The sequence below is a fragment of the Erpetoichthys calabaricus genome, chromosome 4 (genome assembly GCF_900747795.2).
Source record: "Erpetoichthys calabaricus chromosome 4, fErpCal1.3, whole genome shotgun sequence".
In the NCBI taxonomy this organism is placed as follows: Eukaryota; Metazoa; Chordata; class Cladistia; order Polypteriformes; family Polypteridae; genus Erpetoichthys; species Erpetoichthys calabaricus.
The window spans coordinates 47963898-47984313 of NC_041397.2; the positions used below are offsets into that span (position 1 = coordinate 47963898).

Below are 20416 nucleotides of genomic sequence, written 5' to 3' on the forward strand. Positions count from 1 at the left end.
TTGAAAAAGGAAAAATTAGCAAATATAAAGCTGTTTTAAAGGTGATGAAGATATCTTCAAAACATGCGCAACAGGTTAGCAAAGGCCAAACAGGCCATTAGGGGATACATGCCTGGGTGACTCTGGTAGATTGCAAATGTGACAAACTGAAACTTAAACTTGGAGGTAAAGACACCATAAATCAAAAATGCTACAAACCTCAATGACAAAAGGTGCAAGAATGTAAATGGCAGTAGTCTTAATTGAGACACAAACAATAAGGAATGATAAGAGAAATCTGTATAGCATTAAGAGAATTGACATAGACGAACAGGCATTGGTGCATTAGTAGTCAAATACAAATCACATTTAAAAAAACTTTCCCTTGCATTTTAGTCAATTATGCCTAAAACCATTTATATCTTCTGTACATATTACAGTGATACAGTACTGTATCGTCTTCTCTTACTATCAGGTATTCCCACCTATTTTCAGTTTTTACTTATGTAGACTCCTCTGTTTGTTTCCTTCCAATTTAACATATAAAAATGGTCATGTTCTTTATTTTGTTACTTTGATTTGCACTATTGCTTGTTTTGCAAAGCACTTTGTGATGTTGTCTATGAAAGGCACCAATGGAATGACGACAAGAAGAAACTGTCAAGTAAAAACACAATTAGGATGACAGTGATGCTGTTGGCTGCAAGAAAAGAAAGCTGTTGAAAATTTTGTAAGTGGAAAGTGGTCTTGGAGTTGAATGCAGAACTGACCTGTGCAAGTTATTAAAAAAAAAGAAAGAAAGGAAAGAACTAGAAAAACAAATTGGGGATCATATTAAGTCAGATGAATGCACTTTATTTTAATGGAAGGAAAAAGGCAGAGGAATTTACCTTAGCTTTACCGTGAAGGAAATTAAGTAAAAATTACATGAGAGAGAAATAGGTTCAATTAACAAATTAAAAGATTTTTGATGTACCATAAGAAGGGGTGAATGGGCATTAAGAAAATCAGAATTGTAAGAATGATTATTGCGAGTGCAGAAATTGATAGCGAAAGGTTGGTTTAAAAATTAGAAATTTCACTGGTTATCTGTTCTGTGAAGAAAAACTGAAGCTACGTGCAGGTAAAACTATAGTGATAGAGGGGAGCAAAGTATTGTATAGTGTGGATGAGTAGAGTGTATAACAGGTGTGGCATTTATAGTAAACATTTCTTAAGTAGCTCTCATCAGTGTACAGTCTGCTAAAAGTGGGTTCTAAAACTTTTAAAGGAGTTTCTATACATTAAAGACATATTTTTTAAAAAAAGTATGAAATTGTTTGCTTTACGGGAGTAAAATAGACTAAAGAAGTTGAAAAATAATTTTGGTAAAGTCTGAGATTAACCAGATGAACATGCAAGATCACCAGGGGAAATATGAGAAAAAGGGGTTTTGTGGTGGAAATCATGTTCAAGCTTCTGATTTATTTCAATATCAATAAATTACAATGTATATTTTATTTGATATAAATTCCACAAAGCCTCAGAAGATGCTAAAATGAATACAATATCTATAAAAAGAAGTCACTTTTCAAAATGTCAGATGGCAACATATTTGATATTGTATTTATTTAGGAAAAGTATCATGAACCAACCATGTGTTAAGATGTACAGACAAAACATTTACCTTGTGGATTTCAAACTGGTTAAGAGGGATGCTACCATTCACAACTTTTTCTCCAATTTCTATAAGCCTCCGCTGTATGTTTTCCACAATGATATCCCGGGGCTGATCAGAAAGAATCTGACTGATAACGTAGCTACAGAACAGATGTCAACAGAAACAGTAAGTCAGTCTATTGATCACAAAGTTATCTACTACCTGAAATAATACTAGCAAAACATTCAAAAAGATCAAATATATTTTAAAGCTATTATTAGTATAAAATTAATTATGTTGAAATTATTAAGTATGGCTGTATACTACTACATAATTTTAAAGAAAAAAGTCTATAAATTATCTGCAATTTTGCAAAGAAACATTAAATGACATGTTGCATTAAAAAAAAACATTACAAAACTGTGACCTGTTTATGATACAATATACTGTGTAAAAACATATGATTTTACCTAAAAAAAGCAAAATGCAAATAAAGAAAACAGGCAAAGACTTGGAGGCAAACAGCTACATGCTGCATACACTGCTTGTGCTTTGTGTCTGACAAATTTTGTCATTGCTTAGTCATTTAAAAAACAATCACAATTTTTATGTTGACAAAAATCAACAGAAAACCAGCGTGGTGTCCATTATAAACTGTAATTCCTTTTTCTGCTTAATAAAGCAGAAGTCATTTCATAATGCAAAATGCAGGAAACAGCTACAAAACAAACATTAATTACAAGACACGTGTTAAAGAAAGGAGAGGGGAGGAAAAAAAAAAAAAAAAACACTACCATGCATCTCACTTGTCAAAAATTAAGCCACAATACTGCCATGATGTTAATGGCACTAAGAATTAATATTCATTAGCCTTAGTTGCCTATTTCTGCAACTACTCCTCCAGTATTGCAGCAAATGTTTTCCATTTTGTGCTTTCCCTTATTGATTAACTGGCTTCTTAATTATTTTGACAAATTTTTGGAAGTAGCACAAGAAGCGACCAACAAAAGCTATTTAGATATTATAAACATTTATATAGATATTTACAGCAATCATCAAACATTGTCATGACATTCGACTTTAAACTCAATTGCACAACTTTTTGTTAGTACTGGATAAATCATTTAAACATACAAAGTACAGGTTGAAAAAAGTATGTGATATTCTAGGCTAATGACGTCTCCAAAAGTGGAGTCAAGGGTTTCATGCTATCTTGCTGCACCTGGACAGCACAGCCAAGTTGTGTACTGGAATGGACAAGTCAGAGTCCATACGTTAGCAAGAAATATCAATGAAAAGAAACTGTTGTGTAAGGTTATTGCTGATAAGAAATGTTGTGTTAGTAGCCAAATAGAAGGATTCACAAATGTTTCTAACCTTGATTACGAATGCCTAAAGATGTGTTTATTATTGACAAGAAGAAGTACAGTTGTGTGTATGTTACTAGTCTAGGTGTATTGTATATCATTCTGACTTAGCTGAAGATCAGACCACAATTTTACAGGTAAACTAATATAGAAAACACAGGTTTAACACTCATTTTCAGAATTTATATAGGTTAGACATTACCTCCTAAATCTTATTCCTCTACCTCCTCTGTACTGGGCATCTTATGGAGTGAGACACATTCTTTTCACGTCATCTGAAACCAACTCCAACCACATCTTTTTTACCATATCTGTTGGGCTAAATAGCCTCCACATCCTTCATGGTGCACCTATTCCCTCAATCACTTAAGTCTGTTTCTCTTTAAAACAAAACCTATAGCCTCAACAAGATGTCTTTCTCATAAATCTGCATTTGTCTTCCTCTCAATCTGTGACATGTGAAACTTTCATCTGATCATTCTCATCTGTTTTTCCAGTATTGCTTCGTGTCCCACTTTCATTGGCCATGTCTCACTCTCATAGAACATAGTACTCCTCATCAAAAAGCTTTCACAAATTATAGTCATTCCTGTAGATGTCAAAATTATGGATAGCTTTCAGAATTTCCTTCATGCAATTCTCACCCTGGCTATGACTGTTGTGCCTGCACCTCTATAAGCAAGCATTCAAGATGTCACCCAAGTAACAGAACTTACCTACCTTCTGAAAATTAGCATCAAAATAGCCCATAATCCTGCAAATACTCTGCATACTGTTCTTTTTAATGCCAAAAGCAAGAAAGCTGCATCAGAGACATAGAACGCAGTTTACATTACACCATGCAGTGCATGCCTACCTGTATGCATGGGACAAACCTATAAAACACTCACAACTCTGTCAGGAGGAAGAAGCCCGCAATATCTGGTATACACACATATAAGTTCAACCGGACACACATTTAACTGGGACATGATGCAAGTAAAATTCAGGGTTAATACTAAAAGTGCCAGAGAGATGGCTGAATCATGGCATTCAAAGAAAGCCATTAACAGACATTTGGACATGAACCCAGCATAAGCAGGCTTAAAGAGGACACCTAAAGACTTTATGACCAACTTTCTCCGAACTCCACCTTATTGATCCACACCCCCACCCCACCCCATCCTGGGGCACACACCACCTCATTTGCTATATATTGCCTTTGATTCCTGTATGTCTAATCGTTTTGGTCCAATGATGACACCTGGTAGGTTGTTGAAAGCTTAGAAACTAAAAAAACTATGTTTAAGATATGTGACTGATTTTCTCCCTTGTTGGATTACTAGCTACAAATATGCAAACCGTAGCACAGACATTCACTTCCACATAATACCTAAATTAACACACACTTCTTCAGCATTCCGCACCACTCCCAAATGCTTTTACAAAGGCCACACTCACCATCTGCAGATTACCCACAAACGCACCTCTTCCACTTTTCCTGCTACTTTACCTACAACCATCATTTTCTGCACTTACCTTGAGGTCTTTCACATGAAAACCAACTTTCCATTTTAGTATCTTCTCCATCAATTGAGCTTCACTTTTTGAAATCAAAACATAACCATTGGTGTACAAGAGCTCCCATGACAACCCTTCACAAACTTCTCTGGGCACTAGGGTAGCCATGATCATGAATTCTGATAATCTCCTTTATCTCATAAGAATTTCATCAGTGAATTGCCAGTGGCTCAATGGCAATTGCAAAAGGCAGTGGTTATAAGGGGCATCCTTGTCTGGTACCACGTTCTAGTTTAAAGTATTCTGAATTAATGGAGTTAATACAAACTGAAGCTTCTGGATTGGTATACAGTAGTTTGATCCATGCACAAATGTTCGGGCCAAACCCAAATTTCTCCAATGTAGTGAAAATGCAGTTCCATTCAACCATATCAAATGCTTTATCTGCATCCAATGATAATAATAATAATAATGCATTTTATTTATAGGGCACTTTACATTAGTAGTAAATCTCAAAGGGCTACATAGAAAAGTTTAAATAATGGCAAAGCAAGATAAAAAAAGAGATAAAACAACAATAATTAGTAGCATTCTTATTAATGAGCTTTCCTAAATAGAAAAGTCTTCAGCTGTTTTTTTAAAACAGTCCACAATCTGCTGTGTTCTCTGGCTCTCTGGTAGGGCATTCCAGAGCTGTGGAGCAGCGGCTGCAAAGGCTCATTCACCCATTGTACGAAGTTTGGTCACAGGGTGGCGAAGGCGGTAGGTATTTGCAAAACAGGGGTTTCCTGTAGTGGATTGTAGTATAAGGAGTTCCTTAAGATATTGTGGAGCATATCATCCTCTCCGGGGTGTTTGACTTTGTGGGTGAATATATTACATTAAACAGGCATCGAAGATTGTAAACTAAGTGTCTGCCTTTAATAAATCCAGTATGCTCTAGTGATATTACCGATGGCAGCACTTTCTTCATTCATCTAGCTACGACTTTGGTGAGTATCTTAACATCATTATTCAGAAGTGAAATTGGTCTGTATGATGAACATTGTAATATGTCCTTATTTTGTTTAGGAAAGACGGTAAGTAATGCTTGGTAATAAGTTTATGGTAGAATTTTATTTTCTCTAGCTTCTGTAAGTGTTGCTAACAGAAGGGGAGCTAGCGGAGTTTTGAATTTCTTATAAAATTCAGCAGGGAAGCCATCAGAGCCGGCTGCTTTCCCACTCTTAAGTGAGTTTATAGCATCTAGTAATTCTGATAGTGCCAGAGACATATCCAATCCTCTGCACTAAGAGTATCTATTTGTGGTATCTATAATGCAGTGACGTGTGGTGAGGTTCATGGCTGGCGAAGCACTGACTCCTTCAGAGTCAGATTTACAAATATATGAACCCAAAAGAGTAGCTTATTCACTATTTAATTGGCAGCCTGCACATTGATTACTAGTTATGTTTCATATCTCATCAGCATTCTTTACACACAGATTGGTAGGGTACAGATTTGGCTAAGAAAGAATATTTATAGCAGAGAGAGAGCGCATTTCCTCTGCACCCTCCATGTGTTCTAAATTTGCCGGTGCAATTCCACAATTCATACTCATTCAATACAAATTAAAGTATTGAGTGGTGTACAAAAAAAAAAACAGATTTCAATTTTGACCCTAATTTAAATAATTAGTTGTTTTTAAAAGCTTTTAATTCTGATGCTTTAATCAATTTTAATATAGACCATTCAACAAAAAGATAAGAAAAAAGAATATTTTTAAGGTCAAAATTTAGTTTTTAAATATTAGATTGTTTTTTTTTTCTTAGTCTGATCCCATTTTTTATAAAATTGAAAACCGTTTACAGTCTTACCTTTATTTGTAAATGAAATTCATGCGCCTATCCTTCTCCATGAAAATCTTCATCACTTTCATGTAAAAGACCTCCTTATTTTCCTTTAGTTTTAAAAGTCTTAATCTTCCATTTTGGCAGTCAGTCAGAACAAAAAATAAAAATAAACGGACCACTGCAGTGCACTTGACTTTCTGATATCGCTAACTTATTGGTGCCCTGAGGGTCTGCATAGAAGAACAGCAGCAAACAAGCGCCTCTTGGGCTCACGTGTGCTCCCTTCGGAGCGGCATGGTACTGTCTGCCTCACTTTGTGCCTTCTCACTGCAGTTTTATGTTCGATCAGCAAGACTAAATATGTCACACATTCATTAAAGATATTAGCCAGACTGTGGAAAGTCAGGGTGTATAATAAATGTGCATGTAAACACTATATTGGTGACATACAGAGAGACAGCAACAGGCATGGGCCAATTGCATATAGTAACCCAGTGAATGTGGGAGAGTGCAGTCTGCGGTGAGGCTCGGCTCATTGCTGCCACACCTCGATTTTCTCCCCTGTATTTGAACAGGAAATGTGCAAATTCAGCAATTGTGACTATAAAAATGATCAAAATTATTGGAATCATACAGAAAACAAATTTATAGCAAAGACCAGTGGACAGATTTTTTTTTATGTTATCATTATTAGTATTTCTGCTTTTCATAATGCCTCCCCTGACCACACGCCCCTGCTGTAAAGCAGGCAGAAATGCATTAGATTGTGTCTTGTCTTCTTTAAACGGAGTAGAATATAAGGATTTATTGTAGAATCTAAATGTGTGCATTATATTTTTATGGTCAATGATTTTGTCTCCGTTTGTGTTGGTGATTGCTGGGATTGCATTGCAAACTTCTTGCTTGTGGATTTGTTGAGCTAAGGTCTTGTTAGCTTTCACTCCATGTTCATAATAATGATGAAAGAGGTTGAACTCTGAATGCAGAGCCTGCCTTTTCCTATGAAGTGCCCCACTTGGCATTTTCGTGATCTATTCTAGTAAGTTTGCTGATTAGCTCCGATACCTTCTTGGTTTCCATTTTATTGCTGTGGGAAAGATATGAGATAATCTGTCCTCCTAAGATGGCCTTCAGGGTTTCCCAGAGTATTCCTGCAGAAACCTCTGAGAATGCTTTTGTCTCTAAGAAAATATTGATTTGCTTGGATATAAATTATGTACAGTTCTCATCTGCTAATAAAAGTGGATTAAGACACCATCTACAAGATGCAAGAGCATCTGGGGCATAATGATTTTAGCTCCAAAATCAAAGGGGCATGGTTGGAAATAACAATAGCGTTGTACTTACAAGATTTAATCATAGGCAAGAAATTGTTATCTACAAAGAAATAATACATTCTTGAGTAGCAATGATGTACTGGTGAGTAGAAAGAATATGTTCTTGAGTTTTGGTTTAGAAACCTCCAGGTTTATAAAGTTTATGAGTGTTCACATTTGGAATGAATGCAAATACATTTTGCATGAATTCCCTATCAGACATTGGGTGCATAAATATTTATCAAAATCACTTTACAGTTAAATAAATTACCTATAACAATCACATATCTCCCTTCAGGATCAGATACTACATCTGATACTACAAATGAGACTGTTCTGTGTATAAGAATTCCCACACCTCTAGTTTTCTTTGTAAAGCTGGAATGGAACATTTTGCTAGTCCAGTCTTTTTGCAGCCAAAACTCATCCTTACTTAATTAAGTGGGTCTCTTGTAAAAATAATATTTTAGCATTTAAGACCTGTTAGGTGAGAGAATATTTTCTCTCTCGTTAAAGCATGATTCAGGCCTTTAACATTCCAGCTCACAAGGTTAACTGTCCAGTTTAGGAGACATTGTTTCTGATCTTTTGTTGTCGTTTTGTAGTCTTAACTGAAAATAAGACAGTTTTGACCTAAATTTCCAATTTTCCCAGGATTTATTGCATTAAGCCTATTGTTATGTTGGCCCTTATAATTATGTCCCTCAGTAGAAGATGGCGCCGACTGGTGTGGCTGGCCGTCTGCTCGTCTCTCTAGTCTATGTTTTAACTTTGTTTTTATGTTTTAGTTTATCCCAACGGCCACTGTCCTATGATCGTGAGTCTTTACTAAACATATTACATAACATGGCTTGCTTTCCTCTCAATTTTCATCTCCTGATTGGATTTTTTGTGAACCTCCACCTTTGTTTTATTCATCTCCTGACTTCTTCACCTGGACGCCAGCGTTCACCAGTATGAGTGAGTTGAATGCCCCTCGGAGACGGAGACGCAAACGCACCTGCCGTCATGGGAAAAGAGACGGAATTGCTATTAAACAATGCCAACTCAAGTCCCAGAGCTTTGATTCCCGATGCCTGCGAGTAGTCTATGACCCATCTTCTCCTGCTCAGGACTCCATTACTGGTTCATGGGCGCTGGACACCGGATTTAATTTCTCCATTTCAAGACAGAATCACTTTTCCTCGGTCTGCAATTGAGTAGTAAACACTGCTAATCTTCGCACACTCACCCGTGCTCACTTCTACTTCTATCAAGGCTGCTCTCTTGAACGTGAGATCAGTGTCTAATAAAACTTAGTCTGCAAGACGCTATTACATCAAATAATCTGGATTTCTTCTTCACAGAGTTGGCCCTAGACAATTTCGGACCCGAAGCAAACTGATACCGAGGGCCCCGACCCCTGCAGCTAGCGATTTCCTGCATTCTGAGCTGCAGAAATGCATTTTCCCGGCATCTACAACCATCACTTTTTAACGATTTTCATTTGACACTGACAACTGTAACCGTACAGAGCCAGCCCTAGTCAGGCCCGAAGCAAACTGATACCGAGGGCGCAGTGGGCCCGAAGCGGTCACTTCTTTCGCTTCGCCCTAAGTCCGGCTCTGTTCTTCATCACAGAGACTTGGATTTTAAATGGTGACTCTTCTTGTTTTACTGACATGGTTCCATCAGGTTATTCATTTTTAAACTTTCCTCGTCTGACTCTTCGGGGGGGGGGGTGGTGGGTATGGGCATTGCCACTGTTTTTAAAAGTATGTTCTTGTGTTGGAGCCTTACAAGGGGTCTGTTTAGCAGCTTTGAACTTCAACTTTTCGAAGTGTGCAGCTCCCCTTCTCTGCTGTTTGCCATGGTTTATAGACCTCCTGTAATTAATGATACTTTCATTTCTGAATTCTCTGATCTCCTGGCTGATATCACCCTCTCTCATGACAAAGTATTTATTGTTGGTGATTTCAACATTCACGTTTGTTGTCAATCGAAACCTTTGGTCAATGACTTTTTATCACTATTGAACTCATTTGATTTTATACAGCATATTAATACGCCAAGTCACTCTCTCGGTCACACCCTTGATCTCGTTCTTACTCGTGATATTTCAGTGAATAATATTGAATTATGTGATGTTTCTTTCACTGATCACTTTTCTATAATGATGGATCTGAATATTACTGTTGATGTCCCGACAAATAGCTGTCCCCCACGCTGCTCGTGCTTTTTAAATTCCTCTATTATATCTGATTTTAAAACCATTTTCTCTAGTCTTCATGTGCATGACCAAAATAATGGTATCGATGATTCTGTCGTAAAATTTAATTCTTCATGTAAAACGGTTTTAGACTCAATTGCTCCGCCCAAGATATGCAGTAATAAGGGAAGACCTGCTCCCTGGTGAAATGAAAACACACGATCACTGCGCCGCACCTGTCAAACTGCTGAACGGCGTTGGAAAAAAAATGGACTGATTGTCTCTAAACAGATTTTTAGGACTTCCAGGCTGAAGTTAAGAAAATGAAAATAGACTTCTTTGCCGATTTAGTATCCCGTCATTCAAAGAATCCTAGGGTCTTATTTAATTCAATTAATGCGGCCATTCACCCTCACTCTGCGATGGGATTAAATAGCATTGTTCATTCATGTGAGCAGTTTCTATCATTCTTTGTCAGCAAAACTGATACTATCCACTGTGACATGGTTCAAACTGAATATAAACTTCCTATTGTTAACCATGACATTGTCTTAGAATCCTTTGATCTAGTCTCACTTTCACAACTAAAAAGAACTATTGATACCCTTAAACCAGCTTCCAGCCCCCTCGATATTTCTGTATTGGGCCCATCCTTACTAGCCATTATAAATGATTTTATTAGTTCGGGGGGTTGTGCCCCCATTTTTTAAACATGCTGCAAGTCAGTCCCCGTTTAAAAAAGGCAGAATTAGATCCTGGATTTTTAGCCAATTTTCGTCCAATTTCCCAACCGCCGTTTCTGGCTAAAATTCTAGAAAGAATTATTTATAATCAATTGGTCGATCACCTTAACTCCAATAATTTATTTGAGATCTACCAGTCTGGCTTTAGGCGTTATCATAGTGTTGAAACGGCACTTCTGAAAGTGTTCAGCGACTCTCTTATTACTGACTCAGGTGATGCGGCAGCCCTTCTCCTCCTTGACCTGTCCGCTGCCTTTGACACCACTGACCATGAAATATTGCTGATGCGGCTTGAACATCTTGTTGGGCTTAAAGGGGCTGCTCTTAACTGGTTCAGGTCATATTTAACTGGTAGACACTTTTCAGTGACTTTTAATTCCTCTTTTTCATCTACTGCTCCTCTGGGATCCATTTTGGGTCCCATTTTATTCTCTATATACCTTCACCCTATTGGAGCAATTTTTAGGAAATTTAACATTTCTTTTCACTGCTATGCTGAGGATACTCAGGTTTACATTCCTGTCTGCAACTCTGCAACAAATCAATTCCATAACTGTCTGTCTGAACTAAGATCCTGGATGGCTAAAAATTTTCTTGATCTGAATCAAAATAAAACGGAGGTGCTTATAGTGGGTCCATCAGCTAAAGCCCAAATTGGTCTTGGATTTCTTGGCCCTTTCTCTGTCTTTTCCAAGCCCCAAGTCCACAATCTTGTTGTTACCTTTGATAGTAACCTCTCTTTTGAGAAACAAGTAAATTCTGTAGTCAACAGTTGCTTTTTCCAACTTTGTCTATTAGGTAAGATCAAGCCTTTTTTTTTTTATCATCTAGGGATCTTGAGAAAGCTACTCATGCTTTTTTTTTTCTCGCCTTGATTACTGCAACTCGCTGTATTCTGGGATTAACAAATCTCTGATACACAGGTTACAGCTGGTCCAAAATGCTGCCGCTTGCTTTTGGTTGGGGCAAGAAAGTATGACTCTGATTCTCCTATTTTAGCTTCTTTACAATGGCTGCCTGTCAGTTTTCGAATTGATTTTAAAATCTTTGCCAGTTTTTAAATCTTTACATGGGCTTGCCCCTGCCTATTTATCTGAACTGTGTGTTTTACATCAGCCATCTAGAGTGCTTAGATCTTCTGGTCAGCTGTCTCTGGTTGTCCCTCGTACCAAGTGTAAAACCAAGGGGGACAGGGCTTTTGCAGCTGCTGCGCCTCGCCTGTGGAACTCTTTACCTCATCATATAAAGCAGTCGTCTACAATTGAACTGTTCAAAACAAGATTAAAGACTCATTTCTATTCACTTGCATTCCGTGACCTTCAGTAATACTGATGGTTTCCTCTTTGTGATTATATAACATTACTTACATCTTATTTTATGTTCATATATTTTATTTCTATTTATGTTTTTATGTTAATTGTTTTGTTTTTCTTTTATTCTATTATTGTAAAGCACTTTGGCCACAACATTTCTATGTTGTTTTAAATGTGCTATATAAATAGACATGGACATTGACATGTAAGGATTAAAATGGTAGATTAGAGATAGCTTGCGCTCTTTCTCCTACCCATTTTGCCTCCCCACTTGAGGCTGGACCACACTTCACAAAGTCCCCGTCCTCTGAAATACCTAGAGACAGAGCACATCCAAAACAAAACAAGCCCCCCAGCAGCGGCATATGAGGAATAAAATTGAGATATCTATTGCCAATACAGCTCAATTACTATAAGCATAAAATATAATCTTAAACAATCTTGAGATAGTAAGAGAGTAAACCAAGGGAATGGTGTTAAAAAGTGGCCCTGGATAAGGATAGTAAACCCTAATACAATAATAACAATAAACCAAGGGTATGATATTAAACAGTCTCCTTTAGAAGAGAAAAAAAATTAATTTCTTCCACACATATATGCGTATATGTACAGTATGTAATTGTAATTAAAGCATAAACAAAAAGGCCGAGAAGGGAAAAAGATGTATAATTACAGTACCTGTATCACTGTAAGCGGATCAAACAGCCGGCAAGATCTTGTTTGCCATGCTGACAGGATACAACTCACGATTGTATTTAAAAAAAAAAGTGTTGGGATCAGTTTTCTTAACTCTTTTTCTGCTTCCTCCATAGAGGTAAAGATGTGATGGTTGCCTTGAATAACCACTTTCAGCGTGGCAGGGTACAAGAGGCTGTCTCTCATCTCAGCTTTCTGTAAGCGCTGTTTAATGTTGTAAAAAAACAGCATGTTTAGCGTGAGAAATCCAGGAAAATACGAATGTGGTTATTTTCAAATATCTCTTGTTTCTGTCTGAGAAGTGACTTTACGTGTAATTTAAATTGTGATTTTTTTGAAATGCACGATATGACTCCTAGGTTTAGAGGTATTTGATCCACGTATGCGGTAAGCTGCTACTATCTCGATGTCTGATTTACAGTTCTCTCCAATTATTTTGGAGAATACAGTCATATGAAAAAGTTTGGGAACCCCTCTCAGCCTGCATAATAAATTTACTCTACTTTCAACAAAAAAGATAACAGTTGTATGTCTTTCATTTCCTAGGAACATCTGAGTACTGGGGTGTTTTCCAAACAAAGGTTTTTAGTGAAGCAGATCCTCAAAGCAACTCTCAAGAGATCTAAAAACAAAGATTGTTCAGTATTATGGTTTAGGGGAAAGCTACAAAAACAGAGTCGCTTGTTTTATGCAAATGCTCATTTAGACAAGCCAGATTCATTTTGGAACAAAGTGCTTTGGACTGATGAGACAAAAATTGAGTTATTTGGTCATAACAAAAAGTGCATTGCATGGCGGAAGAAGAACACAGCATTCCAAGAAAAACACCTGCCTACCTACCGTCAAATTTGGTGAAGGTTCCATCATGCTTTGGGGCTGTTTGGCTAGTTCAGGGACTGGGACCCTTGTTAATGTCGAGGGTCAGATGAATTCAACCCAATATCAACAAATTCTTCAGGATAATGTTCAAGCATCAGTCACAAAGTTGAAGTTATGCAGGGGTTGGATATTACAACAAGACAATGACCCAAAACACAGTTCGAAATCTACAAAGGCATTCATGCAGAGGGAGAAGTACAATGTTCTGGAATGGCCGTCACAGTCCCCTGACTTGAATATCATCGAAAATCTATGGGATGATTTGAAGCAGGCTGTCCACGCTCGGCAGCCATCAAATTTAACTGAACTGGAGAGATTTTCTATGCAAGAATGGTCAAAAATACCTCCATCCAGAATCCAGACACTCATCAAAGGCTATAGGAGGCATCTAGAGGATGTTATATTTGCAAAAGGAGGCTCAACTAAGTATTGATTTAATATCTCTATTGGGGTGCCCAAATTTATGCACCAGTCTAATTTTGTTATGATGCATATTGCATGTTTTCTGTTAATTCAATAAACTTAATGTCACTGCTGAAATACTACTGCTTCCATAAGGCATGTCATATATTAAAAGGAAGTTGCTCAGCCAATGAAACAAAAATCCAAAGAGTTAAGAGATGTTCCCAACTTTTTTCATATGACTGTAGTTCCGCTACGAATTTCACAATTCTCTGGGAGACCCTTTATTCTAATATTATTCTTTCTGCATCCATCTTCCAGTGCAGCAAGTTTGCCTCAGAGTTTTTTGCATTTGGAATTTGCAGCCGTTGATTTTCCGTCAGCGGTAGATGCCAGATGTTCTGCTGGTTCAATTTGAGTCATGAATGTTTGCTTAATGTCTTCCAACTGAGTGCAAAGTGCTGCCTCAAAGTGATTATTTACATGTTTCTCCGGGTCTTTATTATCCTGCCACAGCTTCTCATTTGTCTTGAATATATCTTTCTTTATATCTTTCTATTGTATCTTTCTTGAGCTCCATGACGTCTTGAATGGTGGCTGTGGCCATTGCAGCAATCATTACATTCAGTTCGGACAGATCGTTTCGGCCTTTGTGCTCTGCAGGTGAAGTGGCAAGCCCTGCTACAGCCGATGCTCCTGGCTCACAAGGAGTAGATGAAAACAAGGAAGGCAAGGTAATTTCCAATTTCAATGGATCTTCTGGAATCAACGAGCTATCGTGACCTACATAACTTGCACATTCGCTCCCACTTTCGCGCTCAACTGGAGACAATGCAGCGGACTGGGATCCTGGAAAATCTGTGCTTTCGCCTATCTGTTCCAGGTCAGTCTCTGTAAGGCCGTATCTTGAGTTTGGATTTAATTCCTGTCTAGGCTTGGGCGTAGCTTTGGATTTCTTTTCTATTTCTTTCTGAGCTCCTTTCTTACAGCTCATGTTTATATATGCTTGCATATGCTGTAATAGAACCTCCTCGAGTTGGGTAAATACAGGATACTTCAGAATGATAAAAATTAGGAAAATGAACACCGCTGCTAATGGAGTTCCGCTTCAAACATCCATCTCTGATAACGGACGAAACCAACTCATGATCATGAATTTTAGATGGTGATTAATTGTTCATATAAATAGGTGCGATTAAAAATGTAATTGTCTTTTCAGTTCATTTTGTACCACTATTATAGAGTAAGCCTAAACCTAGATTTAATAAGCCTGAAGCAGAAGCAACACAAGAAGCAAAAGCAGCCAGCATTGAACATTGGGACATATAAACAAAAATTGGATTTTTGTTTGCCTCTTAGGCTTTGTAAACATAAATTGTACGGGGCACATATGACATAAATAACTAATAAGCAAGGTAACAATCAAAATTAACAATGTACTATTGCCAAAACAGGTTATATTCTTGTCATCTATAACCACAGCTAAGTTGATTCCAGGCAAGGAAAGCTAACATATTTACCTTACCCAGCTTAAAGCAACATCTCATTGGGGCCATAATGTTGCCAGCCGCACTGAACATTCTGTCAGAGGCACAACATGTTGCTAACTTTGCTACCAAAGGGAACCTTTCCTAATTTTTAAAGTAAAACAAGTAACATAACACAATTCTTATTTTCTTGAAGCAAAAACACCTGTGTTAACTTAAAAAAGGTTGCTACAGTAGGGAAGATTACTCTAGCAACTCAAAATATTCATCTTGTCAGCAGGTGACAGTGTTTGATCAATGTCACATATCTAACAATGTCAAAGCAGAGAAAGTGAGACTGCTGATGAAAAAGAGTTGTGACTGTTATTACTGGCTTTAAGAGGAAAAAGTGCAGGTGGAGTGTCAAGACACATTAACACGAAGCAGTAAAGGAAAAGAGTATAATATTTTTGTGAGTGGGTGACCTATATTTGAAAAGAAGATTCACTTCAAATATTTGTGCATGTCTATCTTGTCCTTCGATGACCTGCTGCAACATATTCAGCCTTTTGTTCACCAATCTGACACGCACATAACTAACCTCTGGAGCTATCTAATACATACAGATAATTCCAAAGATTTTGCAAACCTTTTCTGTGAACTGTATATAATATGTAAGTAGTTTGGCAAAATTGCACAAAGCATAAAACAACTGCATCTCTGCATATTTTGAGATTTACTTACTTTCCACATTCTTTAGCCAGGTCGCACCAGTCTCTCCGAACAATATCCAGTCCTTTCAGTTCCTGTTTTGTTATGTACCGGCCATCACCGGTCTGTTCTACCATTAAGGCAGCATATTTCTTTTTCTTAAGCAGCAGAAGTGATTTAAAAACTCCATCAATGTCAATCTCCAATAGTTTATATAATTTGTTGATTTCACTTTTCACCTGAAAACATATAGAGAGAAATGATGCTATTAACTAGAAACTAATTGCAAAGTGTTTTAGAATAGGATTAATATACAGTACATTAGAAAATGCAACATGCATAAAATGCAGAATTTCCATAATTTTCATACATATTAATTTTTGATTCTTTATAAAATAAAAATATTAAGGTATGCTGCATATATGACTGTTTTCTTCTAGCAATTTCTTTGTATATTTTTACAAACCCCTTACACAGTGTAAGGTAAAGGTAATAAAAAATAATCAACTGCTGCAAAGCAGGAAACAAGCCTGCCTGAAAAGTCAGTTCATTGCCAGTATACTTATATATACTCAGAGTTCACATGAGGCCAACTGGGAATTACCATTCTATCTAAAAGTATTTTAGAACTAAATGGGGAAATCCCTGAGAAAACCATATATAGAATGCAGACTCCAGCTAAATGCAAAGCCAAAGTCTAAGTGAGCAAGGTGGTATAATACTAATTTTTATTAAAAAGAACTAAGTGAATGTCTGCAGTGATGAAAATTCACTCAGTGGTTCTCAGCCTTTATTCCTCCAAGGTCCCCCACTGTACCACATGAATATGAGAACAATAAACAAACTGTGAAAAAATTGTAGACATGGCAAAATGTCTCACAAATAATTAGGTGAATTTAAGATTCTAATGCCTTTACTTAAAAATTAGAAGCCACAAGTGGGCTGGAAAACTGGAAGGATGTATAACAAGAAAGCTAAGTCATAAAAAGGTGTGAATCACAATATTGTTCTAATGATTAGCAAAGCGGTATATGGAATGTGCCATTTTAGGAAGCAGCTAACTCAGGACTTGTAAGGTGTTTGTTTCTCAAACTACAGAATCTGATATACTTTTCCTATTGTGCATTTGTACATCAGTGCCAGTTTCTTTTCCTATCTTTGATTCCACTTTGCCCTCTTCTCTCAAGACAGTAGTGGCAGGTTTTGTAAGAATCTTTTAGTTTCTTTGAAGTCGGTCATATGGAATTAACGTAATTTTGCAAAACAAGGATAGACTGATGTGTTTTTTGAGTTTCATTGTGACCATTTTTCAAATCAAAATGGAGATTTGGAAACTCAAGAACCTTACAACCCCAAGAAAGATATTTCACATGCTTCATTGAATGGAATAACTGGTTTCAACTGTACTAATACAATTAAAGGTTTCTCTAGTAACCAATTAGAATTTAAAGATGATTAAGGATGAGCCAAGAGAAACTGGCATTACAGCAGTGATAACTGCTGAAAATTGAAGCTTTGAAGTTATATGTAAATCATGAATTAGTCATTTCAACCTTTAATAGCCATTTGCCAATCAATAATAGCCAATAATGTCCTGGGGCCTCATGTATAAACGGTGCGTACGCACAGAAATGTTGCGTACGAACCTTTCCACGCTCAAATCGCGATGTATAAAACCTAAACTTGGCGTAAAGCCACGCACATTTCCACGGTAACTCATTCCTTGGCGTACGCAATTTATCCGCCCGGTTTTGCAGACTGGCGGCACCCAGCGTCAAAGCAGTGCTACTGTTCCTGTGTGGTTACTCTTTCTTAGATCCACATCCACGGCGGCGGCTTTATCAAATACACTGAAATTAACCGCATATCGTTCATAAATTTAATGCATCTGATTGTAATTAACCTGTAAAAATATAATGGTCCACAGAATGGTCAAACTACTGTTCCTGTGCGCTCATCCTTTCTTTCTTAGCTCCAAATTCCTGACGCGGCTTTATAAATACACTGAAATTAACTGCATATTGTTTATTAGTGTAATGCATCTGATTGTAATTAACCTGCTGCAATATAATGGGCCAGGGAATAGCCATAGTATTCCAAATACCAGAACTGCTTTAGCGTTGTTACGCTCACTGCATCTTGTTCTTCTTTTTGCTGTTCCCGTTAAGGGTTGCCACTGCGGATCATCTTTTTCTATATTACTCTCACTGCACCACTCGGAGTATTTATATCACTGTATCTGAGTGTGAATCACAGCAGCAGATGATCGGAAAGAGAATTATCGGTATACAGTTTCAAGTACACACTACCTCAACCACGGCAAAAAGCGTCAAACCCTTTCCTGTACGGACCTCGCGTTTCAGAAACAGTTTCATTCCAAGAACTATAAACGCACTCAATCACCTCACTGTAAACTTGCACTACAATTATAATATCGCACAACCTGCGCTACTTTATAAAGCGCGTATGATGACAATATCAGTTTTAAGATGAAATGCAGCAAAATATGTTGCTTATAGTATACAGATAAAACTTTAACTTCATTTAAATAATCTGTATTGTTAATAATTAAACATGTGAGGACACGGTGCCGCAGCGTATAGCTAGTTCAAGGATAGCTCCTGCCTTGCGCTGTATTCTTGCTGGTGCTGACGCGACACTGGAAGGATAGACGAATAGAATAATTAAACATGTACTACGAAGATATTTCAATGTTCCTTAAAAGTTTTGAAGAATCGGCGTTCTAAGCTTACAAATGGCTTAACGTCTATTACAGAGCTGATTGTGTGGCGATTGGAGAAAGAAAAGTATGGACAGGAATTGGAGGTTAGTACGTTTGAAAGAGACAGTACTTCTGTAATAAATTATTTCATCGAAGGTCACACATGGTGCAGCAAGCCTCTTGCGTGAGATATGAACAATCACTGTGCCACCGTGTTCCCATGTTTAATAACATGCTTTCATTCCTATCATCATGAAAATGATATCACGTATACATCTCAGTATTATTAATTATTCAGAGAGCTGTAATATCTCGAATGTAATGGATTCTGTGTCCTGTCGGAGAAAGAGAAAGAACGGAAGCACGTAGTGATTCACACACATAGAGCACATAGAAGATCAAACACAGAAAAAAGCATTTAACATGCTACTTGAGAAACTAGTAAAATAAACGATTTTAAGATGAAGTTTGTGATGTTCTACTTTAATGGCAAAATAAACTACATGATTAAAGTGGAAATTTCGAGATTAAAGTTGACATTTCGTGCTTTTTTCCCACTGTGTGCCTATGTTTTTTGTCTGTACCCTAATAAGCTTTCATATGACACTCAGACGGTGGGCTACAACTCGCCTTTTCACAGCGACTTTGATATGTGATTTCTTTTTTATTTCGGGCACTGTGCGACTTTGTGAATTTGATCTTTCGAGTTTTTCCGACACTCTGTCACTCGATCAACTTTCTTTTGTTGATTATACCACTGTTTAAACCAATAAATAGTACGTTTTTCCTTTGCCTCCACTTGGTATTCGCTGAAATTCTTATATTTTCCCCTGTGCTTTTCCCATTGTCTTTTCACAGAAGGCTATTTATATTGATTTGCATATTCAAAGAGGCGTAATTCTGGGAGGAGTTGGGGCGGGACAGAAGGCGCGTGCACGTGCGTTACTTTTCACGCAAATCGGGATTTATGTAGTGGAAGAACGTGAAAGTATGCGTGCGCACAGATTCCTGCATCTGGATTTTTCTGTGCGTAAGCACAATCCCGCTTTTGTGCTTACGCCATGTTATAGTGTGAGTTCTACGCACGGCGTTATACATGAGGCCCCTGGTGTTGAGAATTGGAATTCCTCTCATGTATTTTAAGTCTTTCCAAAAAAATTCAGTTTGTGAGATTTATATTTCAAAATATTAATTTTTAAACTTTCAAAATTTTTTTTTTTTTTTTTTTTTTTTTTAATTCTTATTCACTTTATTACGAACCATATCACATTGTAATGTCAAAGCCCACTACAAGCAAGCAATGAGTTGCTATGAGACCACCCTCCAAAAATGAGCTCATAAAATACCATGCAGCACATTAATACAGATTTAACCAGTAAACTAGTACTTGTGAAAACTTTAGCAGTTGATATCCAGGTTTTGAAATGTGCTGTTTTGTTTGTCTCAATTTAGTTTATAAATACAATTTTCTTGGTGAACAACATGTGCAGTTCTATTCTATATATAATTATGGTTACAAGCTCTGCTCAGAAAAAAAAAAAAAAAAAGATTTTATAATCAAAAAACTTTACATTTGTTTTGATCTTTAAGAAAAGCATATCACCTGGAGTCTTATGTATAAACAGTGCGTACGCAAAAAAATGTTATGTACATGTTTCCACAC

At 37.1% G+C, this 20416-nt stretch overlaps 1 protein-coding gene across 2 annotated transcripts in view; it reads right to left on the reverse strand.

Annotated features, from left to right (window-relative positions):
- Nucleotides 1-20416, reverse strand: part of pola1 (polymerase (DNA directed), alpha 1) — a 452854-nt gene that overhangs the window by 230697 nt on the left and 201741 nt on the right. For both annotated transcript variants that reach the window (XM_028799416.2, XM_028799415.2), the window contains exons 29-30: nt 16065-16270; nt 1646-1778 (exon numbers count right to left, since the gene is read on the reverse strand). In XM_028799416.2, the coding sequence (XP_028655249.1) occupies nt 1646-1778; nt 16065-16270 (339 nt within the window). The remainder of the gene's footprint in view (nt 1-1645; nt 1779-16064; nt 16271-20416) is intronic.